This window comes from Anabas testudineus, chromosome 1 (genome assembly GCF_900324465.2).
Source record: "Anabas testudineus chromosome 1, fAnaTes1.2, whole genome shotgun sequence".
Lineage (NCBI taxonomy): Eukaryota > Metazoa > Chordata > Actinopteri > Anabantiformes > Anabantidae > Anabas > Anabas testudineus.
The window spans coordinates 24146165-24170701 of NC_046610.1; the positions used below are offsets into that span (position 1 = coordinate 24146165).

A 24537-nucleotide genomic window follows, 5' to 3' on the forward strand; every position below is an offset into this window, starting at 1 on the left:
CATTGCCCAGAGCATCACACTGCCTCCACCTGCCTTCTACCCATAGTGCATCCTGGTGCCATGTGTTCCCCTGGTAAGCAACACACATGCACCATCCACATAATGTAGAAGACAAGATTCTTCAGACCAGGCCACCTTCTTCCATTGCTCTGTGGTCCTAATCTGATGCTCTCTGGCCCATTGTTGATGCTTTCAGCAGTGGACAGGGGTCAGCATGAGCAGCCTGACTGGTCTGTGGCTAAGCAGCCCCACACACAACAAACTGCACAGCTCTGTGTATTCTGACACCTTTCTGTCAGAACCAGCATGAACTTTTTCAGCAATCTCCGTTGTATCAGACCACCCAGGGCAGCCTTCGCTCCCCACGTGCATCAATGAGCCTTAGCTGGCCATGACCCTGACACTAGTTCACTACAGTTTGCTCCTTGGACAACTTTTGATAGATACCGGCCACTGCAGACTGGGAACACCTCACAAAAGCTGTAGTTTTGGAGATGTTCTGACCCAGGTGTCTAGACAGGACAATTTGGTCATTGTCAAACGCTTCAAATTCCTGCCTAATATACTGTAGATATATAAAATATAAGAGAAAATAGGGTTATTCACTTCACCTGTCAGTGGTTTACAATACCCACTTTATGACATCTGTTCAATGTGAACTCTACACTAGGCTCAGTGCTATATTAGCTGACTGGCATGTAGGCTATTAATCCATTAAATATACAGTAATAAATGAAAAATCTAAGTTAGCATTTATCTGCAGTAACGTTTTTAAACTTTAGCCATTGTGGAAAATGTGGTGAATGCAAAACATTAGGACTGATCATTTACAGAGGTTCAACCCTTTATAATTGAAAACTATAAATATAAAATATTTTTTTTAATTATAAAGAAAAAGCTAATCAAAGCTTAATCAAATTTATACAGTACCGAGAGAAAAAGGCTGGAATAGAAAGAGTTACAAAGAAGTGATAAACACAGAAATGTAGAGCTGAAATGAAAACCATAGAAATTAATCGCACAAAATATTCTTTATAAGAGGTTTCATTTACTTGTTAGTAATCCAGAAGGAGTCAGTACAAATCAGTCAAAATCAAAACAGTCCTGTTACACTATGAATGACATGTGTAAATGATGATGAAGTTAATCATGAGGTCCAGCGGGCCTCACAGACAGTCTTCACACTCCACAGATCTATGGAAAAAGAGAAGAACTGCAAATCAACTCTGAGTAAGAGTTCAGTGTTGGTAACAAATTTTTCATAGAAAGCTGATTTTGTTCTTTTTACCCCTAAAGTGGAGCATAAAGCATGTTAAATGTGTACTATTATGCTAACATATTATTACAAAACCATTTATAAGTTTACCAATTCTCCAATGAAGACACACATGTTGTAACAGTAAGTTTACTTACTTTAACATTTGGGAGTTGGCTGGTTGAGCAACCTTTTGCTTCACCTTTTGGTTAAATGCCTCAAGCTGAAAAAAGACAAATAGAGTCACTAATAGTTAGACATAAATATGTAAAAATGAAAGAAAAGGCAACACAGGTCATGGCACTGAACACTGATTATTTTAACATATAGTGTGAACTAGATGCCACCGATGCTCCCATACAGGCTTCAAACTTGCAGCTGCATTTATCTGAGAACCACTGCTCCGAAGCTTGCTTTGATGGGAAAAAAGAGACACGTGCCCGATGATGCCCAAAAGCCCCTTAAGTGAATCATGTGACTGGTTTAAACCAGTTGATCATTCTCACAAACACTAGTTACACTGATCACATAATTAAGACATTGTTCTGCTGTCTCCTATTTCGCCACTAGATGTCGCTGAAACAAAGCTTTGAAAACAAATGAATTAATAAATTTTCACTACATTTGGTGACAATGCGTCACCATTTGGTTCAATACTGGTTCATTGCTTCATTTACACAAGTGCCCGTTTTAAAGTCTAATACAATCCAGTACAACTGTTCTGCCCATGATGCATATGCAGATAGTGGTGATGATGTGTATGATTACATTATTTTTAGAGGTGTCTTGTCTCTGCATCCCCCACTACTTGTAAATTAAGGACATAAAAACAACTAAAAAAAAGCCACTTTTCAACTCTGACATTGAAAACATGAACTTGGTGGAGTTGCTGAAGTTGACTGTACTAGATTGTACAGGTGTGTCTAATAAAGCGGTCACTGAGCGTCTGGTGATATACTGTGGTCTTGTGAGGCAGACAGGAATATTCTTTACATGCTGTAAAAAAGATTGCAGTGACCCTGTCAGGCTATTTCAGTCTGGAGCAGTGGTGGAGAAACTATCATAGCTATTCATAGAGCAATGCCTCTAGCATGCCTACAAATAGTCTTATTTTTATTATGTTTTAAATCTGCAGCAGGATTAGAAAGATATGCTTAAAATCTACTTCATGCTCATAAACAATCATGGGTTGTTACCCCAACTTTCCAGAAAAAGTAACTAAAATCTCTCTTTAAAACAAGTTACTAAGACACATACAGAGTAATGAGATACAAACTTCACCTCCTACATGATAAACCAACGGTCCACCAACCTTTTTCTTTAGATTTGCCTTTATTTCCTCCTCAGTTAGCTGTTGTTTATCTTCTTCTTCTTCTTCTGACTGCTCAGTTTCACCAGGCTGTGAAACGTCCACACTCTGCACAGGCTTTTTACAGTTTTCTGCCTTTTTTTGTTTCTTCCTTAACTTTCTTCTTTGCCGCCACTTGACATAACATTTTATCTTACGCCTTTTCTTTCTTTTTGTCAGCTGCTTTAGACAGGGGACCCGCTTATTTGGGTTCCGAGAGTCTGAGCACATTGTGTTGATGACCTGAAGGCAGTTAGTGGCAGATACCGATCCAGTCTGGCCTTCACTCATAGACAAGTCTGGATTCACTAAAAAGTGAATGTCGTCAAAGGTACGATCTTGGTAAACCCTGTGAGGAGGCATTACAGACCCAGGAAAGTGATGGTAGGTGTTTTGTGAATTATGTAACCCTTGGGGATAAAGGGAGGCGGAAACTGAATTCTGAGTATATGTCCAGTAAGAATTTGTAGCAGCATTGTAAGCTTCACTCTGGAAGGTGGACTGTGGGCACTGGGAGTACTGGGATAAAGTGTGATCTAGAAATGAAGGAGGAGCAGGGGGGTGGGGATGAGGATATGTTTGATCTGGTGCTTGTTGATAAGCAGAGATTTTTTGGGAGCCTTTTCCATCTTTCTCTCTGTCCCTGGGTGTCTGTGGTTCTTTGCTGTCTTGGTTGCTGCCTTGGGTTTTTAGTCGATCTCTGCTTCTGTCTCTTGAGCCGCTGCATTCAGACGCTTGACTCTGTTCTAAGTCTCTGCTGTCAGCGCGCCGACGGCGAGGGGGACTGACGCTGAAGCTTCTAGAGGTCGACCTTGACGAAGAGGAAGAAGAAGAGGAGGAGTAGGAAGAGGAGGAGGAGTTCCTGTAGTGTTCGTGGGAGGCCCTTTGCCGTCTCTCCTGTTCCCCTCTGTCAGTCCTGTGCCTGGCTTCAGACTTCTTTCCATACAACCTCTCCTGAGTTCGGTCAGTTAATTTGCTCATCTCCTCCACTTCCAAGTTCAACCCCAGAGTTTTAAGAATGTTCCGCAGCTGTTCATGTTGCTCATCAAAATGAGCTTTTTCTTCTTCTCCTTTCTTCTTCTTCTTCTTCACCGCAGCTGGAGATTTTGATCGACTTCTAGAGCCAAAAGAGCTGCTTCCTCTGTCATTTTTCTTCTCTTTACCATGGGGCATGGCGAGTCCATCACTGTGGGATCTCTCTTGAATAGGTGGTTCAGCCTTGCTTTCTCCACTGATGGTGTGACTGAGGCCTGGCAGGGAGGCGCCACTAATTGATTGCTGGCTCTCGCTTCTCTCTCTGCTTCTTGTAGGAAGCTGAATATTCAGGAGCTCCTCACCTAAAGGAAGATCATCGCTGTCATTGTTTACAATCCTGCTCAGCAAGTCCATGTCCACTCCTTTGTTGAGGACACTGAGGAAGCGCTGGAAGGCTTTGTCAGCACTGTTCTCCTCTGCTGAGGAAACGCTTTGGCTAAGAGAAGATGATGTGACACCAGAGACCTGCGTCAGACAAACAGACAGAAAAAGATATTGTTAAAAGTTTTTTTTAATGCTTTGTTCAACTGTGACAAAATTACTGTTAACAAGAAAGCAAGGATTATAGCATGTTTTCTTCTCTTCTTCTTTCTAAGTTTCTAGACCCAATAAAATCAACAATCATATTAAATTTCCAGAAAATGCAGTAAAAACTAATTTGTGATTTATTAATTTGCTTGAACCTTCCAATCGGGTGAAAACAGTATAACACACGAACTATGGCTAAGGTTTGAATTTAACACAAGTAACCAGTTAAATTCAGATTAAGGCAGGGGGAAATGTATCTGCTGTTGATGTTGTGCTGGTGTTTATTAAAACAAAATGACAAACCTCTGTGGTTGTTTGTAGTACACAGGGGTCACTACATCTTTGTTTTATCAGCGCTTTCACTCTCAGTTTCAGGGGATGATTTTCTTGCAGCAAACCATCTTTGATCAGGCTAGAGGACTTTATTCTCTGTTTGGGTGACTGGACCAGAACATAGAAAAAGGAAACAAGATAGGGTGAATGAGATATATATATATATATATATATATATATATATATATATATATATATACTAAAACATCTGAAAACATCGCTGCGTCTGTCTATGACGACTACTACTCACCTTTGACAGAAAGCTGGGAGAACACCGCTGCTGCAGAATGGCATTCACTCTGTCCCGAAGTGTTTCACCCTTGTGTGTAGAGGACTGTTCATTACAGGCAAACCCCGGTGCTGTCTTCTTCACAAATGGTTCAACTTGTTTCAAAGCAAGGGCAAATTTCTTCTGCATTATTTGCTCCTCTATTTCTCTAAGCTCTTTCCGCTTTCGTGTCAGCTCTGGATCCTCGTCATCAATCTCCAGTGGTTCCCCATCTGGGTCTTCAGCTGTTGACTGATTGTTTTGAAAGTCATGGGAAGGAGGGCTGAGCCTCTCCCATCCCACATTCACTCTCCTGCTGCCGTGTGGTTCATTAATAGGTGTATTGTGGGTAATTATAAAAAGGGTCCCAATCATAACTAGTTCTTGACGTAAGTCCCATGTTGTTATCCACACCGCTCTGGTGATTTGGTGCCACATTGTGCTGCAGTCTTCGAGCAGCATCTTCCCAGTCAGGTCGATTCATGTCTCAGCCTTTCGTTTGTGAGGTTTCTACGCTCTCTGTGAAAAAGAAACACTGTGGAGAAATTAACGTAGGTTAAATAGCAGACTTTAGTGCAGACATCCTGTACAGTAATCACCTCCTTACTTAATAAAAACAACTACCCTCTGAGCTACCGTTAACTAGCTTATGTAGGCAGCCATCGCTAATCAGGACATTTAACGATAGCTGAACGTTACATGTCGACTATTTGAGAAGACCCTAGTGTAAAACCCCAACTTACGTTCATATGACACAGTGTGATATTCGAGCTTTGCACATTAATGTTCCAAACAGAAATAAAACGGACTAAATCCTGTTTGGGTAGCTTAGCTTGAAGGCTACCTACACTGTTTACCTATGGTTGCTGACACGGTTCCTCCTTCTGTCGCATAGTGGAATAAACGTTTTCCGTGTAGTCTGACTCTTAGAATGAGGTTCTTAGCGAGTGAAATCCCAAAACTGGTTTTAAAGTAGTCTACGTTTCTGCAACAGACGAGGACGAGCGTTAAGAAAAGATCATTGAGAAATGATCTTCAACTCAGAAGAGGCAGGACTGCTGCCAGTGTTTGGCTGCACGTCAGTAGCAGCGCCGCCTGCTGGACGGAGGACAAACACTGAAGGAGCACCTGAGCTCAGTTATCACAACAGACAGGAGATAGTAGATCTACAGCAGAGGTCTCCAACAAGTTCACCCGAGAGACCTGTTGAGACCCTCAGTATGACCTGAAGATGATCATCAGTAAGTCTGGACGTGTACTTGGACTTCTTTAATTCAAGGTGGAGAAGAGCTTTTCCCAAAAAGACACATGGTCTGCTTGAACATTCAGGAAAGCTCAGGGAAGCTGGGGGTCAATTCTCGATGCGATGCAATTAAAAAACAATGACCTACAAATAACGGTGCGACCCTATAATTGGTCCGCATCACTTTGACTTATAAAGCAACTTTTAAAAAACTTTTTTTAAGTTGCTGCGCGTGCTTCGTAGAAACGAGGCCGCTGGCCAGGCTGAACACTCTCCATGGCAACGCTGCTGTCACTCATCGAGAAATGTTTCTCTGCTTGGATTAAGCCCGGCCGATGTCCCGCCCCCGAGACCCATATACCCCACTGTGATTGGTTGGTTCGTTCAGCTCCGCACCAACACTGTAAAGTGTCAAACATCAAACTCGAGGGCCGCACTAACATTAAACTTTCCTAAACAAATTATTATTATTATTATTAATATTATTATTATTATCGTCCCGCGGGCCGCGAGTTGGAAAGCCCTGATCTACAGTATTACTTGGGCTCATGTTACCGTCTCCTCAGACAAAAGAGTAACAGAACAAAATCATGTCCTGTTTGTCTTCACATGAAGAGTTCAGTCAAAGTTAATGACAAAGTAAAATCCTACAACTGAAATGTGTAGTTCTTTATAAACTGGTTTTCTCTTTATGGCATGTCCCAAAAATGTTTTGCCAAAGATCGCCTTGACATTCCAGTGCATTTGTGGACTGATGAAACTAAGGGTGAATTGTTCACAGCACTACATTTGTTGTTACAAGAGGATTGCAAACCAATATATCATGATCCTAGAGATGAAGTACAGTGAAGGGAGCATCATAATTTGAGGTTCCTTTGTTGACTCCTGATCTGGATAATGCCAGTAAAAGCTGGGTCATGCAGCAGCAAGATGACCCAAAGATCAAAGTAATTCTACTATGAATGCATTCAAGGTCCAGACCTTCTGTAAACCCATTAGAGATGCTGTGGATTGACCTCATGAGAGTTGTTCACACCAGGCGTCCTAAGAATATATCTGAGCTGAAGCAGTTCTGTGAGAAAGACTGGTCCAAAGTTCCTCCTGGGTGTTGTGCAGGTCATGAATAATTGTGACTTTTTGTGTTTTATTAGATTAGAAATATTGTGTATTACCAGTCAGTTCTTTTGATTCTAACTTTTGAAATGCAGTGTAAGTCCTGATTGGCCTTCTTCTGGTACACTGCAGGAGCTCTGCAGACCCTTCTCTTTGACACTGTTCACACTGAATCATTAATCAAAAACACATTATTTAAAAAAGATCAACAGACTAATAAATGTGCAACCTTTAGTCCTAAAATGAGGTGTTTCTCCACACATGTAATGAGGGTAAAGGTATCATACACACTATTTAAGTACACACACTAGCAGCTGGGTGTTATTTTTTAACAGTGAGGAAAAATTGGTGCAGTTACATAGCTATTCATTATTCACTTAGAATCAATGTGTTTAATATTTGCAGCTCAAACATTTATGCAGTAATGTTTTGTACAGAGAAAGAAAACATTCAACCTGACAACTTTAGGTGTAAACTAGTTTGCAGTTGTAACTTGGCTGCTGAAGACAGGACTCTGGACAACAGTGCCTTTTGATAGGGGAAAGGCTGTACAAAAACTTTATAATGACGTACGTATCACATCGTTATGTTTAAACTAACTTTAAATTACAAACGTAAGACAAAGATTGTGCAAGTCAAAAAGCACTTCCTGCTCTTTGTTCTGGTTTTTATGTTTTGTTTTTTAGCATGAATAGATGCTTTTTGTTGCTGACGAACAGGCTGCTTGCAAATATCCAACACTGATCGGATGTGACATTCAAAGGTGTGATTTGTGGTTTGAACAAAACTTCCTCTGTATGTTTTACTTTTCTCCAGAGTCAAACTCATTCTCCAGCCACAGTCAGTTTTCAAGACAGGCTGTCGCCCTGTGCATCATCATCCAGGTTGTTTGGTTTGAATAACCTGCAAACACCGGGGCCTCGACAGCGTTTTTGATTTATGTGTTGCATTCGAGGGCTGCCCTGGATTTATATCTGGCAGGTTAAAAAAGGGTGACTGAGAACTACTGATGTGTTGTGGGAGCAGTTGTCTAGTTGGAGCCAGGACTGCTGGAAATATATTCAGAGGTGGGACATGGGGGAAAGGGACGAAGGGAGGCAGGCGAGGCAAGATGAGCCCGGGCACAACATGGGGTAAAGTGGGGGGTAGTGTAGGAGTGAGTGCTGGAGGTGTTGCTGGATATGGCAACACTGAACAGTTCGCTGGAGAATACGTTCCCATCCTGGGTGTCAGAGGTGCTTCTGATACAGTGTATCCAGGATTTGGAGAAAATGCTTCCAATGCAGTAGAGCCCTCCTGAGACTTAGTTTCACACTTCCCATTGTCTGGTAAAGAAGTACTGCTGCTGTTCTGGCCAAATTCACCAGCTTGATGCACCTGCCTTTCATGGACCTCTGTAATATCCCTTTGAGCGCTATAAGAGTCTTGTTTTGCGGCATAGTCTTGTGTCAAAGTGCTCACGTTTGACTTGCTTGAAGACGATCTACTTCCACGTCTCGGAGAAGACATTCGCCTACTGTCCCTTTCTTTACTGCTTCTATGATGGCGACCCCTGTCACCATCCTTCTTTCCGTACAACCGTTCCTGGATTCGATGGGACATTTGTCCCAGTTCCTCGAACCCCAAATCCAGACCAATGGCCTGCAAAACACCCTGCATTTGTCTGTGCTTGTGCTCATCTTCAGATGTCAAGGCTATTGTTTCCTTCACTGATGGTGATCTGGATCTGATCTGGTTTGAGCTAAAGTAGCGTTGTCCTCTGTCGCTCCTTTGCTGAGACTGTTCATCAGACAGAGAAGGCACCTTCAGGCTAAAGGAGCTGTGATGATGCTGTGGAGAAGCCAGCCTCCGGGACCCCTCATGCTTGCTCCAGTGGCAGTTATTGTGTAGACTTAATTGTTGGCTCTCAGAAGAACTGGAAGACCTCCGACTTTTTGCAGTGTTTGGGAAAGAAACTGGAGAACGTGGCCGATCATCAAGTCCTGTTGAGTTCTGAGTCACTATCTTGGTGAGCGTGGCAACATTAACACCCTTGTTGAGCACATCAAGGAATCGCTGGAAACCCTTGTTTTGCATCTGCCCAGGAACTGTTGGACTTTGTTTGGTGACATCACTGTCAAAAGACTGATGGGAAACAAAGAAGCAACCAGTTTATGGAACTATAATCTGCTGCCAATCTCATTTGACAAGATGATAACAAACCATTGACAGATGCCCTATGATTGACATTTTGGCGAATGGAACCCTCCCCGAACAGGAGAATTTGATGGAAGTTGATTATGATAACAATCAAACAGCTTCTTGTAAACAGGTAATCAGTCTCAAATGGTAGGTGAATCTATTACTTCAACCAATTCCTGCTCACCTGCTACTGAGTAAATAGATCTTGCATGATCCTCTTTCATAATAGATTTGCAACCACTAAGGCATAAAAGCTGTTTATGTGCATTTTTGGTAATTTAACTATGTATCTCACATTAACAATATAGCTTTCCTTTTCTACAACAACAGCTTCAAGTGTTGAAAAAGGTTTTACTTGATGGAACACAGATTTCACGTAAATATTTATAGAATAGAAAAATTAGCAATGTAGCATTTTTAGTAAACGGAGCATGTGGAGAACAAAATTCCACGTGCTCCATGTGGTAACTGCTGCGTGTGAAATAAACCTACTTGTTCACTAGATCCATTCAAAGGAAACCTTGTTCTATTTTGACAAGGATCCTCATAGTCAGGGTAAGGGTCATCATTCCTCTCTTTGGGTTTGGCAAGACTCTGTTTAACAAAGAGGATTGTTTCAATATGAAACAACACACCACACACGTCATAAATCACATTGTTAACGCATGAGCCCTCGCTTTAGTGTTTCTTGCGATTTACCTTAGTAGAATGATCTTGTGACTGTGGCCTTTCTTGTGAACAGTCCCAGCTCCTCTCATGGTGATCTCTCTCTTTGTGGTAGGGAGACAATGGTCTGTAATCATCACGTTGTTTTCTGTGGGTGAATTCCTCATGCCGGTGCCTGTGTCTAGAGTCTTGAGGTGCTTTCTTGTATATGAAATCCTCTTCCTGTGGTAGTGTATATTTAAAATCCTTGGATACATTTAAACCTTCTGGTGAGTGTCTGTATGTTTTGTTCTCAGGGCCTTGCCTGTTTCTATAGTCATCTTTATTATCTTCAGTAAATCTTTGCCTTTTCCTTTCAGAGAAACTCCAACCAGGTGAAGACATGTGTCTCCTCACTGGGCTCTTTCTGGTCCAGTCTCTGTTCATGGAATCCTTACTGTCTCTCTCCGGTGAGTCACTATACTCTCTACCTTCTTTCACTCTCATTGTTCTCTCTGTCCTGCTGTGTCCATCTGCATCATATCTATGATATGAATCCCTTGACACATCTCTGTAAGGCTTACGCCTTTCTTCCCATCTATCATCATCATCGTCATCCCACTTGTCCCGCCTTGAACCTCTGTCGCTGTGCGACCGCCTGTCACTGTACTCACACTGGTTTGAGGACATCATCTCACAGCAGCTCCAGCAGCTGAGTGAATAAAACAGACTGCAAAAAAGAAAATGAGATGTAAAATCATGAGGTAATCAAAGATTGTTTACACATCACATAACTATCTTCACAGGAGGACACAAAGAGCTATGTTTTGATGAGAATCAATGAGAATAGTGGAAAATCTAAAACAAACTTACGTGTGTACACCTTTACATAAGTTAGAACTTAAATCTAAATTTTATTAAAAAAAATGTAACAAAACAATCAAGCAAACACAGTTAAACAACTCATTCTGTATAGCTGGGCCGGCCTACGGCATGATGTTCAGAGGGAACAGGTATCCTCGTCCTCACGACAAACTGTGCTGCTTGTTTTTTAACCGTCCTACCCACAGCTGATTACCTGGATCAGGTGTATTTAGTCAACCAGAAACTCCAAGTGCAGGGACGGCTGTAAAACAAGCAGGACAGTGCCTTCAGGACCAGGATATTCACTGCCCTGACCGATGTAGCCCTCAGCAAAGTTAGTTAGTGACCCAGCCAGCTAGCTCTACAAACGCCAGTTGTTTGCTAGTAGGTGAACGTCAGGTCGTTTGCAAACAGGCAGAACACATATAGCAGCTGTTAGTTAGCTTTAGCTATTGAGGTAAATCAGACTCAGTTTACTATCAACAACAGGTGCATTTCAATCATTTGTAGCACATTCGGCCTTGTGTTGAAATACATTAACTACAACGAAAGCTTAGGAGTTAAGGACTGTCTCTTAGCTATCCTAGCTTAGCTAACTGGTTAGCAATACTACACGCAGCATTGGATAGCATTATCCTTATATTACACTACCTTTTCTGCCGGAAGGCCCCGCTTTCTTTAGGGGTCACAAGAGAAATGCGTTGGGAAATGGTAATTCGTTAAAGTCTAATGAACAACTACCTACAGTAGACCAGTTAGCTAACTAAAGTTTTCACTTCAGCACCGGGCTGTTTGGATTTCTACCTCTTCTAATCGGTAACAACGTGTTTAAAGTAGCGCCACCTCCTGGATGGAGTGTGAACAGTGAGCTAATGCTAATGCTAAAGGAAGAACCCACACAGAACCAAAGTCACATGTTACTCCTTATGGTGGAATCACAGACTGTTTGTATATCTTGATATACAGTCTGTGATTGTTTTATATCTACTGTTTTATATACAGTCTATGGGTGGAATGTAAGGTAGTTAGGATATTGGAATGCATTAAACACATGATGAAAATCTAAATCCATAGTTGGATTTACAGCACTTTCTTTCCATGTAGTTCAGCATGGTATAATCTTAGGTAACAAAAACATAGAATTTTTAATATCAATGTTAATAATATCATTATGATGAATAAATAATAAATGTATTTATCATGTATAAATTAAACTTGACTTGAAACCCATAAACACATCAGTCGTTCCCACACTGATGCACTGCAGTCACAAGATCTGAATTTTATAATGTTTAATCTTTCGGGAAAGATGTTGATGCAGGACAAAGAAGAAAAGATTTCTCATCCTTCTGTACCACTACTAGAGCGGCCAGAGAGCCCAAAACACACTGAGGAAGGACTTAGCACAGTCTTTATTAGATCTTTCCCTACAGGTAGCCATCACACAATTGACAACTCTGTCATTTGCAACAAGAAACATAATGTTAAACAAATGCCATACATACAGTATTAGTGCAACATCACACAGCTCTACAGAGGCACCTGTGTACTCTACATCAATATGCTCACTAATGAGGTGCAATCATTGCTCTCTGGGTGGAACAATTGATACATACGCTCCAGTCACATGAGCAGATTCGACATTAGGTCTGTGTTAATGATGGAATGGTGTCAGGGGTGTGTTGGTTGTGTGAGTGAAGCGGAGGCCAATCTGATGAGGAACACCGAGTTGTTGTTTTTTTTAACAGTCCCGGGGGCCTTCTCCTGCCACTCTGCAAGTGCTGGGGATGTCCACCTGGGGGCGCGTTGACACAGCACATGTTAGGCTCTATCGCACTTCCACACAGGAACATTTCTCTATTAACAGGTGAAGAATGGTGCAGCTTAGATTTCTACCTTAATAACAGGAAAACATTCACACACTTAACATTTACGCATATGATGCCGAATTTCAACTCTTGAAGCCTCCTACCTCCTCACTGGTAGAACTTAATCTCTGTGTCCACGCAGTCAAAAAACAAGTCCCCCAGTTCATCTCCTGGGATCTCTCCGTTCAGCATGGCTGAAATCTCATTCAGACACTGCGACTCCAGGTCTCTCAGGATCTCATACACAGCTAAACCCATGTCCTGAGAGAGAGAGAAAAAGAGAGAGATGTCAAAAATATCAAAATAACAGTGCCGCTAGTGTAGCCTGTGTCTGCAATATCATGTCCTAGGCTTTTTTTAAGAGTCCTAAATTTCAACCAGACATCTGCAGTAGGAGACTTAGACTTAATAACAGTAGTTACACACCTGTTATCACATGCTTCCATTTCCTCTACAACCTAATCTGGGTTTTTACATAGTCTGGCTACTTACCAAAACATCCAGTTCAATACAATCCAGTTCCAAATTTACTATAGCAAATAAAGATTATTGTAAGAAATATATACTGATCTCTATTCTGTTGTTGCATTTATAAATGTTTTATTTCAATACACCTATCTGCTTTTCATTAAAAAGAAAATTATAAAGTATATGCACCAGAATACGCTAAATTGTAAGTGTAAAATCCCACTGACAATTAAACTTCCGAACAAAATGCTTGTGATGCTGTATATATATGACCCTCCCAAATAATTAATTTATTTCATATGCTCTACTCTCCCCCAACAGCCTCTCATGTTGTTTGCGCTGATTTTAAGCAAAACCGTAACTTTAAAAGCAAAATAAAATCTATATATTCTATTCTACAGTTTTTTTGCTAATGGAACTACTACAGGATTTCTTCATGTGGCCAGTGCCGCCCCAAGCTGGACTAACAGTATCTACAGTATTCAAGCTCAGCCTTGTGCTACCGTTACACTATGTGTCAGCATTTAGCTTTATTTCTTTACGTTCCGGTCACTTGTAACCACAGCCACAGTTTCATTGTTTAGCGCCACAGCTTGTAAGTCTGCTATTTTCAACTTACTCTTACTCTGAGAACTGTCGTGGCCTTATTGTCAGCCACAGCAGGAATTCAGCAATTAAGCACTGGCTACATCTAGACTAACTGCTCAACATAGAGGACTATTTGCTGACAATATTTCAATATTTCAGACATTGGTGGAGAACAAAAACAGAGCTAAAAGTGAGTAAACATAGGACCTTAATAATTCAGGTGAACACAAGCAAACTTTAAATAAATGATTATGCCTCATGAAGCTAAAAGATGGTTATACTCTAATGTAAGGTTGACAAGATTAGTATGTTGGATTAGTACAAATGTCGCACATAGTATGGATGCAGCTAACAAGTTGCTATGTTAGAAACAGCATGCTTCTTCTAACTGTTCTTATACTGACCTTAAAAAAATTTATTTGGTTATTATAATATAATCCATCTTTAAAGTATCAAAACCTGCATTCTCGCAATGGTCACTGGCTGCAGTGTAGTCATGACTGAACCCTGCTTTTTTGACTCTGAATGTGTACCTGCAGTTTGTTTATGTTTAGTCTGCATCTGCATCTCATCATGTGTCTTGTCTGCACTAACTGTGAGGTCCTGTTGTGTTTTGCTCTTTGCTGGGAGTGTCATTCCTATGCTGTGCGACATCCAGAGTTCAACTCTCAGTAAAAGGGATTCTGCTGTGAACATGTATAAAGTGAATGTGAACATCCAGCTCTCCCAGGATCTGCAAAAGGACAATCATTGACCTAGGCTGTCCATCAGTGCCCACCGGGTTGGTCTCCATGGTGTTGAGCGCCGCTTGGTGAGCCTTGTACAGGTCATGTCTGCGGTCCACTTTGTTCTGAAAGCGAGGCTGCTTCTTGACCGGGTCGTCTGGGCCGAACTGTGGGGAGACCACCCTCAGCACTGGAGTGGAACAGTCCGAGAAGATAAACGGCTTGAATATAGACCTACCAGGGTTAATAGAAACAGAGAACAGGAAAGAGAGAAATGCACACTGAGAAATTCCCATCAACCCAAAGAAGAGACAGAATGTAGGAAACGCAGAAATGAGAAGGGAAAGAAAATGTTGCATAATATATACTTCATGCTTATATGTGTAAATGAAGTTCATTTTTAGAATTCTCTAAAAGTGTGTAATTTCATTTTCATTGTCTTTACAGTCAGTATCAGCATACAAACCATTCCCAAGTTTTCTCAACATTCGATTGTCTGGTTAATGTAGCTATTGCTTCTCATGCTGACAACCATGTATCTGATGAATCACTTCCACTGCAGTTTCTCTCCTAGACACAATCTCCCACACACTAGGACTGCATCCAATACAAAAAGCTTTGCATCAATATTCAGTGTTCCTGTGCTGGGCAGATATCAGTCCAACAATGTGCAACTGAATTTAGGATATATTATGAATGCAGAATACAGGAGTGTGAGGGCCAACATTAAACACAGTACGCAACAACAACATTTAAATCTCCCTGAACATGGCTGTATGGCTTTAATTGAATTTCTGTTTTTAATTTCTTGTGATTTTTTTTTGCAATCTATCCTGGAAACAACTATGTGATTAAGTTTACATTTTGCTGAGTTATAACATAGAAACAAAGTCAGGTTTATTATTAATTTCAGCAAAGACTTTCTTGAAAGAACTTAATATTTAAAGCAAGTTAATTAGCATTACATAGTATATTATTAGAAATGTTTTTATATTCAGCCGGCTTTTTCAGCAGTGACTAAATTCTTGTGTTTACACTAGTTGCGCATTTTTAAATCATATAATCACCAATATAATCACCATCCGCTTTTCTTTCCTTACATGGTCGTCTCCAGGAAACAGTATAACTTACTGTTACCTGATTATTTAATAAATAATCAGGTATTTACACACTGTAAAATTAATATATTACATTAAACTATTTTGATGTCTCTGTGCTGTAATAGTTAGTTAGTCTGAATCAGACCTAACAATGCAACAGGTGGTAAATTTGCCTCTGTTTGCATATAAATGTTTTTTAACTATTTTATAATTATTAAAAACAGCAAATACAAAGGTGCTTAAGATTTTACATAAAGAGATTACTATAGTGTTTATTTACATTCATAGAATAGTTCCATATGTGAATATGTTGTAGCCTTAGCTGATGTTTATCATTTAGAGGATTTTTTAATTTAGTTAGTGACAAACCTAGAGGGGTCTGGGGTGGCAGTGAAGAAGTGAATGCAGGGCAGGCTGGTGTCTCTGGGCAGAACAGACACCATGCTGCCTGTGGTGCAGAAACCCCCAGAGTCCATGCAGATGCCACTGGGCTTGTCCCTTAGAATGGACATCATCACCTCTGCCGTCACTGAGCCTGAGACCAAAAAAAAAAACAAAAAAAAAACAGGAGAGAGACAGAGCGGGTGACTGGCTTTAAAAATACAAAGATTTGTTTCTGATCCTGAAGCCAAGTGGAAGTCGTGCCAACAGCAACTGACCTTCACTAGGATCCATACCAGACCATAGCAGTGGACCGCACTCACCTTCATGTTGCTTGAGTAGTGCCGTGCCTCCCCTGTAGCGCTGTTTGGCCAGCTCCATCCTGGCAGGTGGGTTCTCAGGGCTGAACACCTGAGAGAAGTTGAACTCGCCTTCGCCGTCCCACCAGCCCTGAGCCTGAGCCACGCTCCGCAGCTCCAGGTGCTCTGCGGAGATCTCAGCGCCAATGGTTAGCTGGTTGGAGATGTTCTTCACGCCCTCTGAAAGGAGCAGGACGTTGTTAGCGTGTAAAGACATCTTTACAAAGAAACCAAAAAAGTAGAAAGCAGAAGTCTCCCGTTAGGCAGGAACATATTCATGAAGTAACGTGTGCTTGTTTGTGCTGCATTTGCATACACACTGAACTGAGCAGCCTCCAAGCTTTATCTCTACTTGACAGAGTGATCCAGCCCTGATGAATAAGCTTCTCTTCACCACAATTTCAGGATTCACTGAATTATGTAACATATCTATATAAGCTATGGTGTCATCTTGAAGAATGAAGAATGAACAAAGAGATCAGAATGCACCTTATTTACTTTGTTTAATGCCCCACATTAAAGAGCAAACATGAGTCATGTTAAGTATTTAAATATTTCATATGGATTTTCAACCCTCTTGTGTGGTTTACTGTTGGTTTGCTCCTAAAGACTTTAAGTGCTCGATGCATAACTTTAGCCTGGTTTAGCTTTAGTCCTGATACACTTAGCCATGTTAGCAGCAATGGCTTTAGAAATGATGGAGGCAGTGTGACTGCCATACCACAACTGTGGTCCAGACCTAAATATCTCAACAACCAGTGGTTCATTTGCCATGAAATTCTGAACAAACATTCATTGTTCTGGGAATTCAGGGATGAAGCATACGGACAATGGAGATTTCTTTAACTCTTTTTGCACCAATACCATGTTGCCAAATAGTGCAGTATCAGTATCAACATCATATGGTGCACCACCTAACCACATACTGTATTTGGATTAACTGCGAATAATTACTCTAAAACTAGAGTTGCACGAGAAAAAGTCTTATTGCGATTACTGTGGACAAAATTGCAATATAATAAACAAATTATCATGACTCTACTTGCTATGTTAATTTTGAAATGTGTATTTCACAAGTCAAACAGAGTAGCATAAAACATACAAAAACCTATACTTAGGTCCTATTATTTTTAAGCTGCTATGATCTAAATAAGCATTTAAATCTTCTAATTTCATAAACGTGCCATCTGGACTGCTGTACAGACTTAGCTATTATAAATAAAGTGAATCTAAACACTGGAATTAACTCACTCTACAAAACTCTGCGTGTGTTTTAAGAAAATACATTTTAAATCAAATAATAAAATGAAATTTAACTTTAACAGAAACAACAGAGAAATAAGTTACAGGGCCAAAAAGCTAAAATAGCAACACAACACAACACAACACAACTGAAAGTCATTCTGCCTAAACAGAGACTGACTGAACTAATGCTATGGTCTTCACAGTCACTAGATCTCAATCTAATTGGTGGACCGATCTCCACCACCAACATCAGACACCATATAAGACATATCTTTTGAAAGAATGGTGTTACATCTCTGTAGTAGTCCTCCACAGACTTGTAGAATCAATGCTATGGTGACACGTAGCTCCTCTGGCTGCAATTCCCCAAAAGCCCAATTCTTCACTTCTCTAAAGCGGTTATTGGACAATAATAACAAATATGTATGTACCTAAAACTTGTGTAATATCTTTCATTTTTTGCTTAATTTAAATCTTTCCATATGGATCACTGGTTTTAGTATCGTATACGTGTGTGTGTTTCATGTTGAATTGTACAGTCTGAAACTTTAAGCTGCCCTCGAAAAGGAGGTTGCTGACCTCAATTGAAACTATCTGGTTAAAAAAAAAAAAAAAAAAAGCTGCTATGGTAGTGTACTAGGACAAACATGCACAGTGGCCTTCACTCACAGGTAGTCTTTCAACAGCATCCCCCCACTCAACAGCCATCCTGCCAAAACCTTATGTCACCTCATGGAAATTTCTCTACATCCACCCCTGCATAGAGCCAAGCTGATGGTCTAGACTATACACAAACCCTTCACTCTGCACCCTCAAAATGTTTAATCATACCTATGACCTTCTGTGCCGCCCACAGCCTCCCAGCAGTTTCCAGCACCCAGGCCTCGTTGCGGTCCACCAGGAGAAAGGTGTTGTGGTAGCTGAAGGGCTCCGGGTCCTCCCTGCACTGCCCTCCCTGACCATGCTGTTCCAGGAGGCTAGTGATCACTGTCAGTGCTGCCCAGGCACTGTCGCCACGCTCTAGCCCCAGTCTGAAGATCAAACATCACATTGGCTTATTTCAAAATGCAACATTTGAGGCCTACTTTTTATAATTTAGCAGTTATGTTGCTGTATTTTAGTAAGTTATTTATTCAACAGGAGATATATTTGCACATGTTTATGTAATGCTGTACAAATTAGTTCAATAAGATTAATTAAAGGAAATTCTATTGAGAATCATTTGGTCACATTTATACTTTTTACTCACAGTGATGAAAAGATAAGCGCCTTGCTTCAAAAGTATTTAACTACACCTGTCATAATATGCTTGTGGCAATCTACACACCCCTCTGCTCCCAGCCTGAGAAGATTAACTTAATACTTCCACTGAACAGATCATATCCAACCTGCATTTTATTAGGAAGCAGTAAACGGTTGCACCCATCAGCTCAGAGGATTTTTTTATTTCTACAAACCGGATAAGAGATTTATGATCTATTTAGTTTTTTGAGGAACACTGTATTTAAAGAGTAGGCTGCTCACCGGACCAGGTCCATGCCCAGCAGAGCCTCACCAGGGGCCACAGCCTCTCTAGTCCACACTGCCTCATTCCCAATACAAACCCCTTGGTCATTGGCTCCCATTTCAGCACCCCACATCCAGGCGGGTTTGCTGAGGACAACAGCATGAGTCTGCTCCACCTGAGGTATCTGGATGAATGTGCACTGCAGATAAAAAAAACAAACAAACAGACAAAACACAAAACAAGGAAACAGAATAAGAGAAAAGAGGGGGACTGAGAGAAATGAATGATGATGTTTATTCCAAAGTCGTATTAGATCCCTCTGATGGTTTCAGAGTCAAAAAAAGAACATGGCTGATACATCAGCCAGGTTGATAGACAACAGGTAAGTGTTGTATTGCTGAATTGCTCTTTTGGCAGTACAGAATTTTAACATCATTTAGAATACATTTTCATTTTTACTGCAGTTCATGTAAAAAAATATCAGCTGATCTTCATTGGATTTGGCAAATTTAAAAATATCATAATTTGCCTTGAAAATCCATCTGCCAATTTTTTGTCAAAGCAAGATTTCATCCAAGTCACATTCAAAGTATCCATGGAGACATGGATAGGATCGGAGATGTTAGGTAAAGATAGAAAGCTAGTGTTGGTAGTGGACATTTTAGCACCAGCTCACCACAGAAATCTTCTTAATTCTAACTGAGAAAAACAGCTACATTTGAGCAGGGTAATCACTTCTTCTTTCAAATGTCAATAACACACATCAACCCACTGGTCTCTTAATAGGTGCTTTTTAAAATATCATTAACATAGAATGATGATTCTGATATACTGTATATAAGAGCATCAGTGATTACAGTGTTAAAAATATTAAGCATTCACTGCATTTTCAGGGCACATACTTTCAGAGTTGCACATAGGCCACTGTGTTCAGTACGCAAAATACTTCTTTTCAACCAGCATTTGACGACAAACTGCATTACTTTTCCAGATTACATGAAGCTCAGAAACTCTGATCGGATTACAGCCACTGGGCTAGTATACAATTTTACCACAAAAGGTGAAACAGATGAAAGGATCTTACAAGAGACGTTTCGTTACTTCCTCTAAACATCTAACAGGAAAGAATGTTTCTACATATTATCACTGCGTAAATGTTTCACAGCGTGGCCGAGGCTGTCAGATCAGGATATTTGGAATAATCATGCATCCATCAGTTGAATATATGATCTGAATCTTTTTATTTCTCAACTCATCATTTTCTGCAATGCACCAGACCCCGGAGGCAAGCAGAACAGCACCTGCAGAAGCAGCAGTGGTGGAACTCTGCTCTGTTTTTACCTCCAGCGTGGAGCCAGGAGGATGAGATGCTGCAGGATAGTGGGCCACCTCCTGCACCTCCTCCCTGGGACGGTCCGAGTTCTTCCCAAAAATCACATGGTCATCCCGGGAGCCAGGGGGCATGGAAACAAAACAATCACATGACATGGGAGCCTGTGCCATCCTGCAACAAAGAAAGAGCAAAACACAGCAGTTTAGTGGGTGGTTCGAGATATGACTGATGAGATGTAAAATGACCACTCGTGACAAAGTAAATACTTCATGTCAACACTCAGATTTAAAAGTGATCTTCAGAGTCTGACAGTGTGTTTGACATCCAACACCAAGTGTGTGAGCCTACACCCTTCTGACCATAATGTGCATGTGTGGAGTCGAGAGGAAGAGTCTCCTTCACATTCCCCACCCAGTTTTTTGCAGAAAGTCAGATTCAGCCGGTGAACTGCTGCCCATCCCTTTCACACAGGGATTAGGAGGCAGTCTTGTGCAGAGCACCTTATTGACTGTAATCTTCACAAATCCGACCGCCACGTTGCTCTATTATCGCTCCCGTATGGCATTTGCGCCCACGAATCGCTTTCGATCAGGGAATAATGTCGCCAAAAAGTGCGCCGATCGCAGCTGTAGCGTGTGTCGGAGCTGAGATCAGTGTTTATTAGGCAGATGAGGCCCGCACCGTCGCTCCCCGCCGCTTTCCGGAGCAGCGACACGCCTGTCGCTTCGTGTCATTTGGTGTTTTACAGGGCAGCAGGGAGGGCTGGGCTGAGAAACAGGTTCAACTTTAGGGCTAACAGTCTGCAAACTAGAGCTAGTGCGTGTCTGCTGCTGCAGAATAGCTTTACCTTGCTTCAGCGGTGAGAGCGGACGGCCGGCTGCGAGAAGGCAGGTTGTAGATACAGAGTCACGTGACGGAGCAAATCCAAAGGTCTGTATTTAAAGGTCTCGTCTCGTCTGGCCACAAGCACAGCTCACCGTCTCACACACAGCCCAGTCCACACCTGTGCAAAGCTGCGCTGCAGGCCCGAGCGATGATGCAGCGCGTCGCATCATGAGTCTGGCAGCCAGAAAACCACAGCCAATACTGATCACGACGCGCGGAATTACACGCAAATCCGTGGAAATCAGGAAAGGTGTTAAAATCCGGTGTCACAAATTAGCTTGATTTGTGCCTTCGTGTTTGTTTGTCCGTGGCTGCGGCTCATCAGCTTCGCTTGAACTCATGAGTTCATGTCTAGAGGGACTTAAACAAGCAGCAGGACAGACAGACGTCTGACGGTGCATTCACCGTAGTAAACAAGTTAGGAACAGAGCTTTATAAGTACAGTTTGCTGCTCACATAGAGTACAACTAAACCACTCTGATGTAGGGTTGCAATGAAAAAAATCTATCTTTAATTTATATATTAGATTTATGTGAGATAAGAAATTCATAAGAAAAGTCATAATTCATTATTCAACCCCTGTCTAAGAGCTTTTTGTATCTCCTGCTAACACAAAATGCTGCAAAAACACACTTAAGCTTCTGGGAGCTCTATAAGGACACTGAATTTGCTTTAGCTGTGCTGCAGATATACTGTAAATCCCACCTGTACAGGTGTCCAAGCTGCCTCCAAACATGGCAGAAAGACAGAGCAGCTGCCTGGCAAGCTGAGAGACCACATTTTTTCCACTACACTCAAAAAGGCAATGTTTTTTTTTTTCAAAAAGCCTTTAAAGATAGTTCTAATTCAAAACAGACAAGGTATAGGTGAGTTTAAAAACTCACGGTACAGCAGCAAACCTTACTGGATGCAGAAGAAAAAGGGAGATTTCTCTGAGGGGAATCAGATGTCTGAAGGAAGCAGCTGAGAAAGCCCCTTGTTGAAGAGCCAAACCCTTACAGGAGAGCACAAGCAAAGACTTCATGCTTCAAAACCTCACTGCACTCCATTCTGCACCAAAAGGACATAAATATTCAATTTGATATATTAAAACAACAAACAAATGTTTGGATAGGCCTGTTGAGTTCTGGGAGTCTGATGTTGACTGAGTGATGAGACAGGAACTGGAACTTCCTAGACCCATGGATCAGCAGTATGTCTAGTAAAAGAAGGGTCAGGTAGGGTGGGGTGGGGGTTCCTGCTGCAGGAACTGGTAAAGCTGTGACTAGCATTGTGGATTCTTTGAAACGTCACAAACATGGGGGCATTTTGACGAAGAAACAATGAGCTCAGTGCGTAAATTAAAGTTTGGTTATCATGGGACTTTCCAGCATGATTCCAAACACACGTCCAACTCAACCAAACCAAACCTTGGCTCTAGATTCATTTCTGGAAAGTCTTTGAGTGGCCAATGCAGTTGCCAGATTTCAATCTGATTAAAAATCTTTGGTGGGATTTAAAGAAAGCATGGGTAGCAGAGAAAACAAAGAATATAAGCAAGTTAAAAGGTTTTGCACAAAGGATGCTCAAAGTACTTGACTATGCTATGGACTGAATCATTTTGGCCATGGGCCTTTTTTAAAAAAAAAAGATTTGACTTCTCTTCAGTCATTTTTATAAAATCAACTTTATGAACCACTCACATATACATTAAACTTAACTTGGCTTTGGCTTAATTGTGTTTTCATCAAATTGTATTTACATCAATAGAACACCTGGCAGGATAGAGGGGTTGAACCATTTTGTTTTAACAGTGTGTAAGTCTATTATATTTTCTGTAACTCTGAAGGGAATGTCGGGAAAAATAACTAAAATGAAGGAATGTATATACATATGCCACTATTTTATTTATATTGTGTAATTATTAAATAATTATATGTTTATTATTTTATTTATATTATGCATTATCTTTATTATTATATTATAAAAAAATATATAATCATGTTATATAATGAGTATATAATATATTTTTTATTATTTTACGTCACATTTATTATTACATTTTATTTCTATACTGAACTACTGCTACTAAGAAGAGAAAAGTAGAAAAGAAAAACTATGTTAAAGGGTGGAACTTGGTGGGTGGGTCAATGATTAGGCCGAAAAGTCTAAAATAAATAAATAAAATAGGAAGGAAAGTCAGAGTCAAAGTCAGTCCTTTTGTTATAATTCACAGGGAATGGCAGAGTAAGGATTATAGTTAAAGTAGCCAAGACAAAGTGACGTCTGTACTTCTGTTATGAAGTAGATGGAAAAATTCAAAAGTTAGTTTGTGCTAGTTTGTCAACCGTCAACTCAATGCACATTCTGCAGATCAAAAATGTTACTGTGTTACAAGAAGGTATTTCTGTTACAATATGACTCCTGAACCTTAAATCTTTTACTAGATTAAATCAAAAAGTTTCCACATTTGAACATTGAATAAAAATATCTGCCAAGAAACTTGCATTTCCAAAGAAATAGTAGCAAAGAAATATGTTTTGAAGAGGTATTCTTATTTTACAGTTTAGAGGGTCACAGTTTGTGGCACCGTGTAAGCCACAGTGCACACCACTGCATTTTACCAGTGCTCTGGATCACATGTTGGCTAATCAGTATAATTAAAGTCGGGTGAATTCCTGTGTGTCAGTGGGTTTATCAAGTGGGTGTCTCCCATCACTGGTGTTTCACTGGATTTGGTGGCTGACACTTCCTGTCTGTGGGCTTGCTTCTTCCAGACACACACTCTCCCCAACACTGTCTGCACTGACAAAATATCCTAGAGTGATTTCAAATAGTTAGTTTACCCAGATTATGAGAAACCACATTTGTGGATTTACTTTTGGTGCTAAAGCCACACAGAGAGTTTTGGTTTTGTAATATCTGTCTCTTCAATTTCTGCCTTCAATGTTTTGGAGGTGAATGGAAAAATAAATGACCTGCGTTTTTCCACTCATTCTAATAGATCTATCGATGAATTCTATGACAGATAGATTTTTTAAATGGGAAGAACACAATACAGTAGTGTTTGAAACTATATGAACCCTTCAGAATAGACTCTGTTACTGCAGAAATATGACCTAAAACATGGTCCTGACACTAGATAAAGGAAGACAAAATAAAGAAGTTAAACAACAAATATATTTTCTATTTTAAAAATGGATTCAGTCTTATATGTATGTGGCAAGATTATATGAATGCATTGTCATTGAACACTGCTAACACCTTGTCAAGATCAGATTTTCAT

The 24537-nt window shown here is 40.7% G+C and overlaps 3 protein-coding genes across 10 annotated transcripts; all 3 read right to left on the bottom strand.

Moving 5' to 3' along the window:
• Positions 1 to 1012: 1012 nt before the first annotated feature.
• On the bottom strand, positions 1013 to 5848 carry LOC113162633 (zinc finger protein 318-like). Of its 4 annotated transcripts, none has more exons than XM_026360877.1 (6): positions 5692 to 5848; positions 4750 to 5302; positions 4470 to 4607; positions 2568 to 4103; positions 1414 to 1478; positions 1013 to 1194 (listed from the first exon to the last, which is right to left on the bottom strand). In XM_026360877.1, the coding sequence occupies exons 2-6, from the start codon at positions 5227 to 5229 to the stop codon at positions 1167 to 1169; spliced, it is 2247 nt and encodes a 748-aa protein (XP_026216662.1). In that variant the 5' UTR covers positions 5230 to 5302; positions 5692 to 5848; the 3' UTR covers positions 1013 to 1166. The 4 variants fall into 4 exon arrangements, with proteins under 4 accessions (XP_026216662.1, XP_026216661.1, XP_026216659.1 ...); XM_026360876.1 differs by having other exon boundaries at positions 4750 to 5286; positions 5625 to 5848; XM_026360874.1 differs by having other exon boundaries at positions 5625 to 5848.
• Positions 5849 to 7384: 1536 nt separating this feature from the next.
• LOC113162643 (cyclin-dependent kinase 12-like) lies at positions 7385 to 11641 on the bottom strand. 2 transcript variants are annotated; one of them, XM_026360896.1, is made up of 5 exons: positions 11465 to 11641; positions 11028 to 11075; positions 10004 to 10679; positions 9797 to 9898; positions 7385 to 9247 (listed from the first exon to the last, which is right to left on the bottom strand). In XM_026360896.1, the coding sequence occupies exons 3-5, from the start codon at positions 10640 to 10642 to the stop codon at positions 8000 to 8002; spliced, it is 1989 nt and encodes a 662-aa protein (XP_026216681.1). In that variant the 5' UTR covers positions 10643 to 10679; positions 11028 to 11075; positions 11465 to 11641; the 3' UTR covers positions 7385 to 7999. The 2 variants fall into 2 exon arrangements, with proteins under 2 accessions (XP_026216681.1, XP_026216680.1); XM_026360895.1 differs by lacking the exon at positions 11028 to 11075.
• Positions 11642 to 12190: 549 nt separating this feature from the next.
• On the bottom strand, positions 12191 to 21529 carry scrn2 (secernin 2). 4 transcript variants are annotated; one of them, XM_026360946.1, is made up of 9 exons: positions 21235 to 21529; positions 20396 to 20558; positions 19072 to 19253; positions 18379 to 18578; positions 16267 to 16482; positions 15932 to 16097; positions 14516 to 14696; positions 12786 to 12942; positions 12191 to 12608 (listed from the first exon to the last, which is right to left on the bottom strand). In XM_026360946.1, the coding sequence occupies exons 2-8, from the start codon at positions 20555 to 20557 to the stop codon at positions 12790 to 12792; spliced, it is 1260 nt and encodes a 419-aa protein (XP_026216731.1). In that variant the 5' UTR covers position 20558; positions 21235 to 21529; the 3' UTR covers positions 12191 to 12608; positions 12786 to 12789. The 4 variants fall into 4 exon arrangements, with proteins under 4 accessions (XP_026216731.1, XP_026216730.1, XP_026216729.1 ...); XM_026360945.1 differs by lacking the exon at positions 21235 to 21529 and adding an exon at positions 20799 to 21049; XM_026360944.1 differs by lacking the exon at positions 21235 to 21529 and having other exon boundaries at positions 12191 to 12670.
• Positions 21530 to 24537: the final 3008 nt, after the last annotated feature.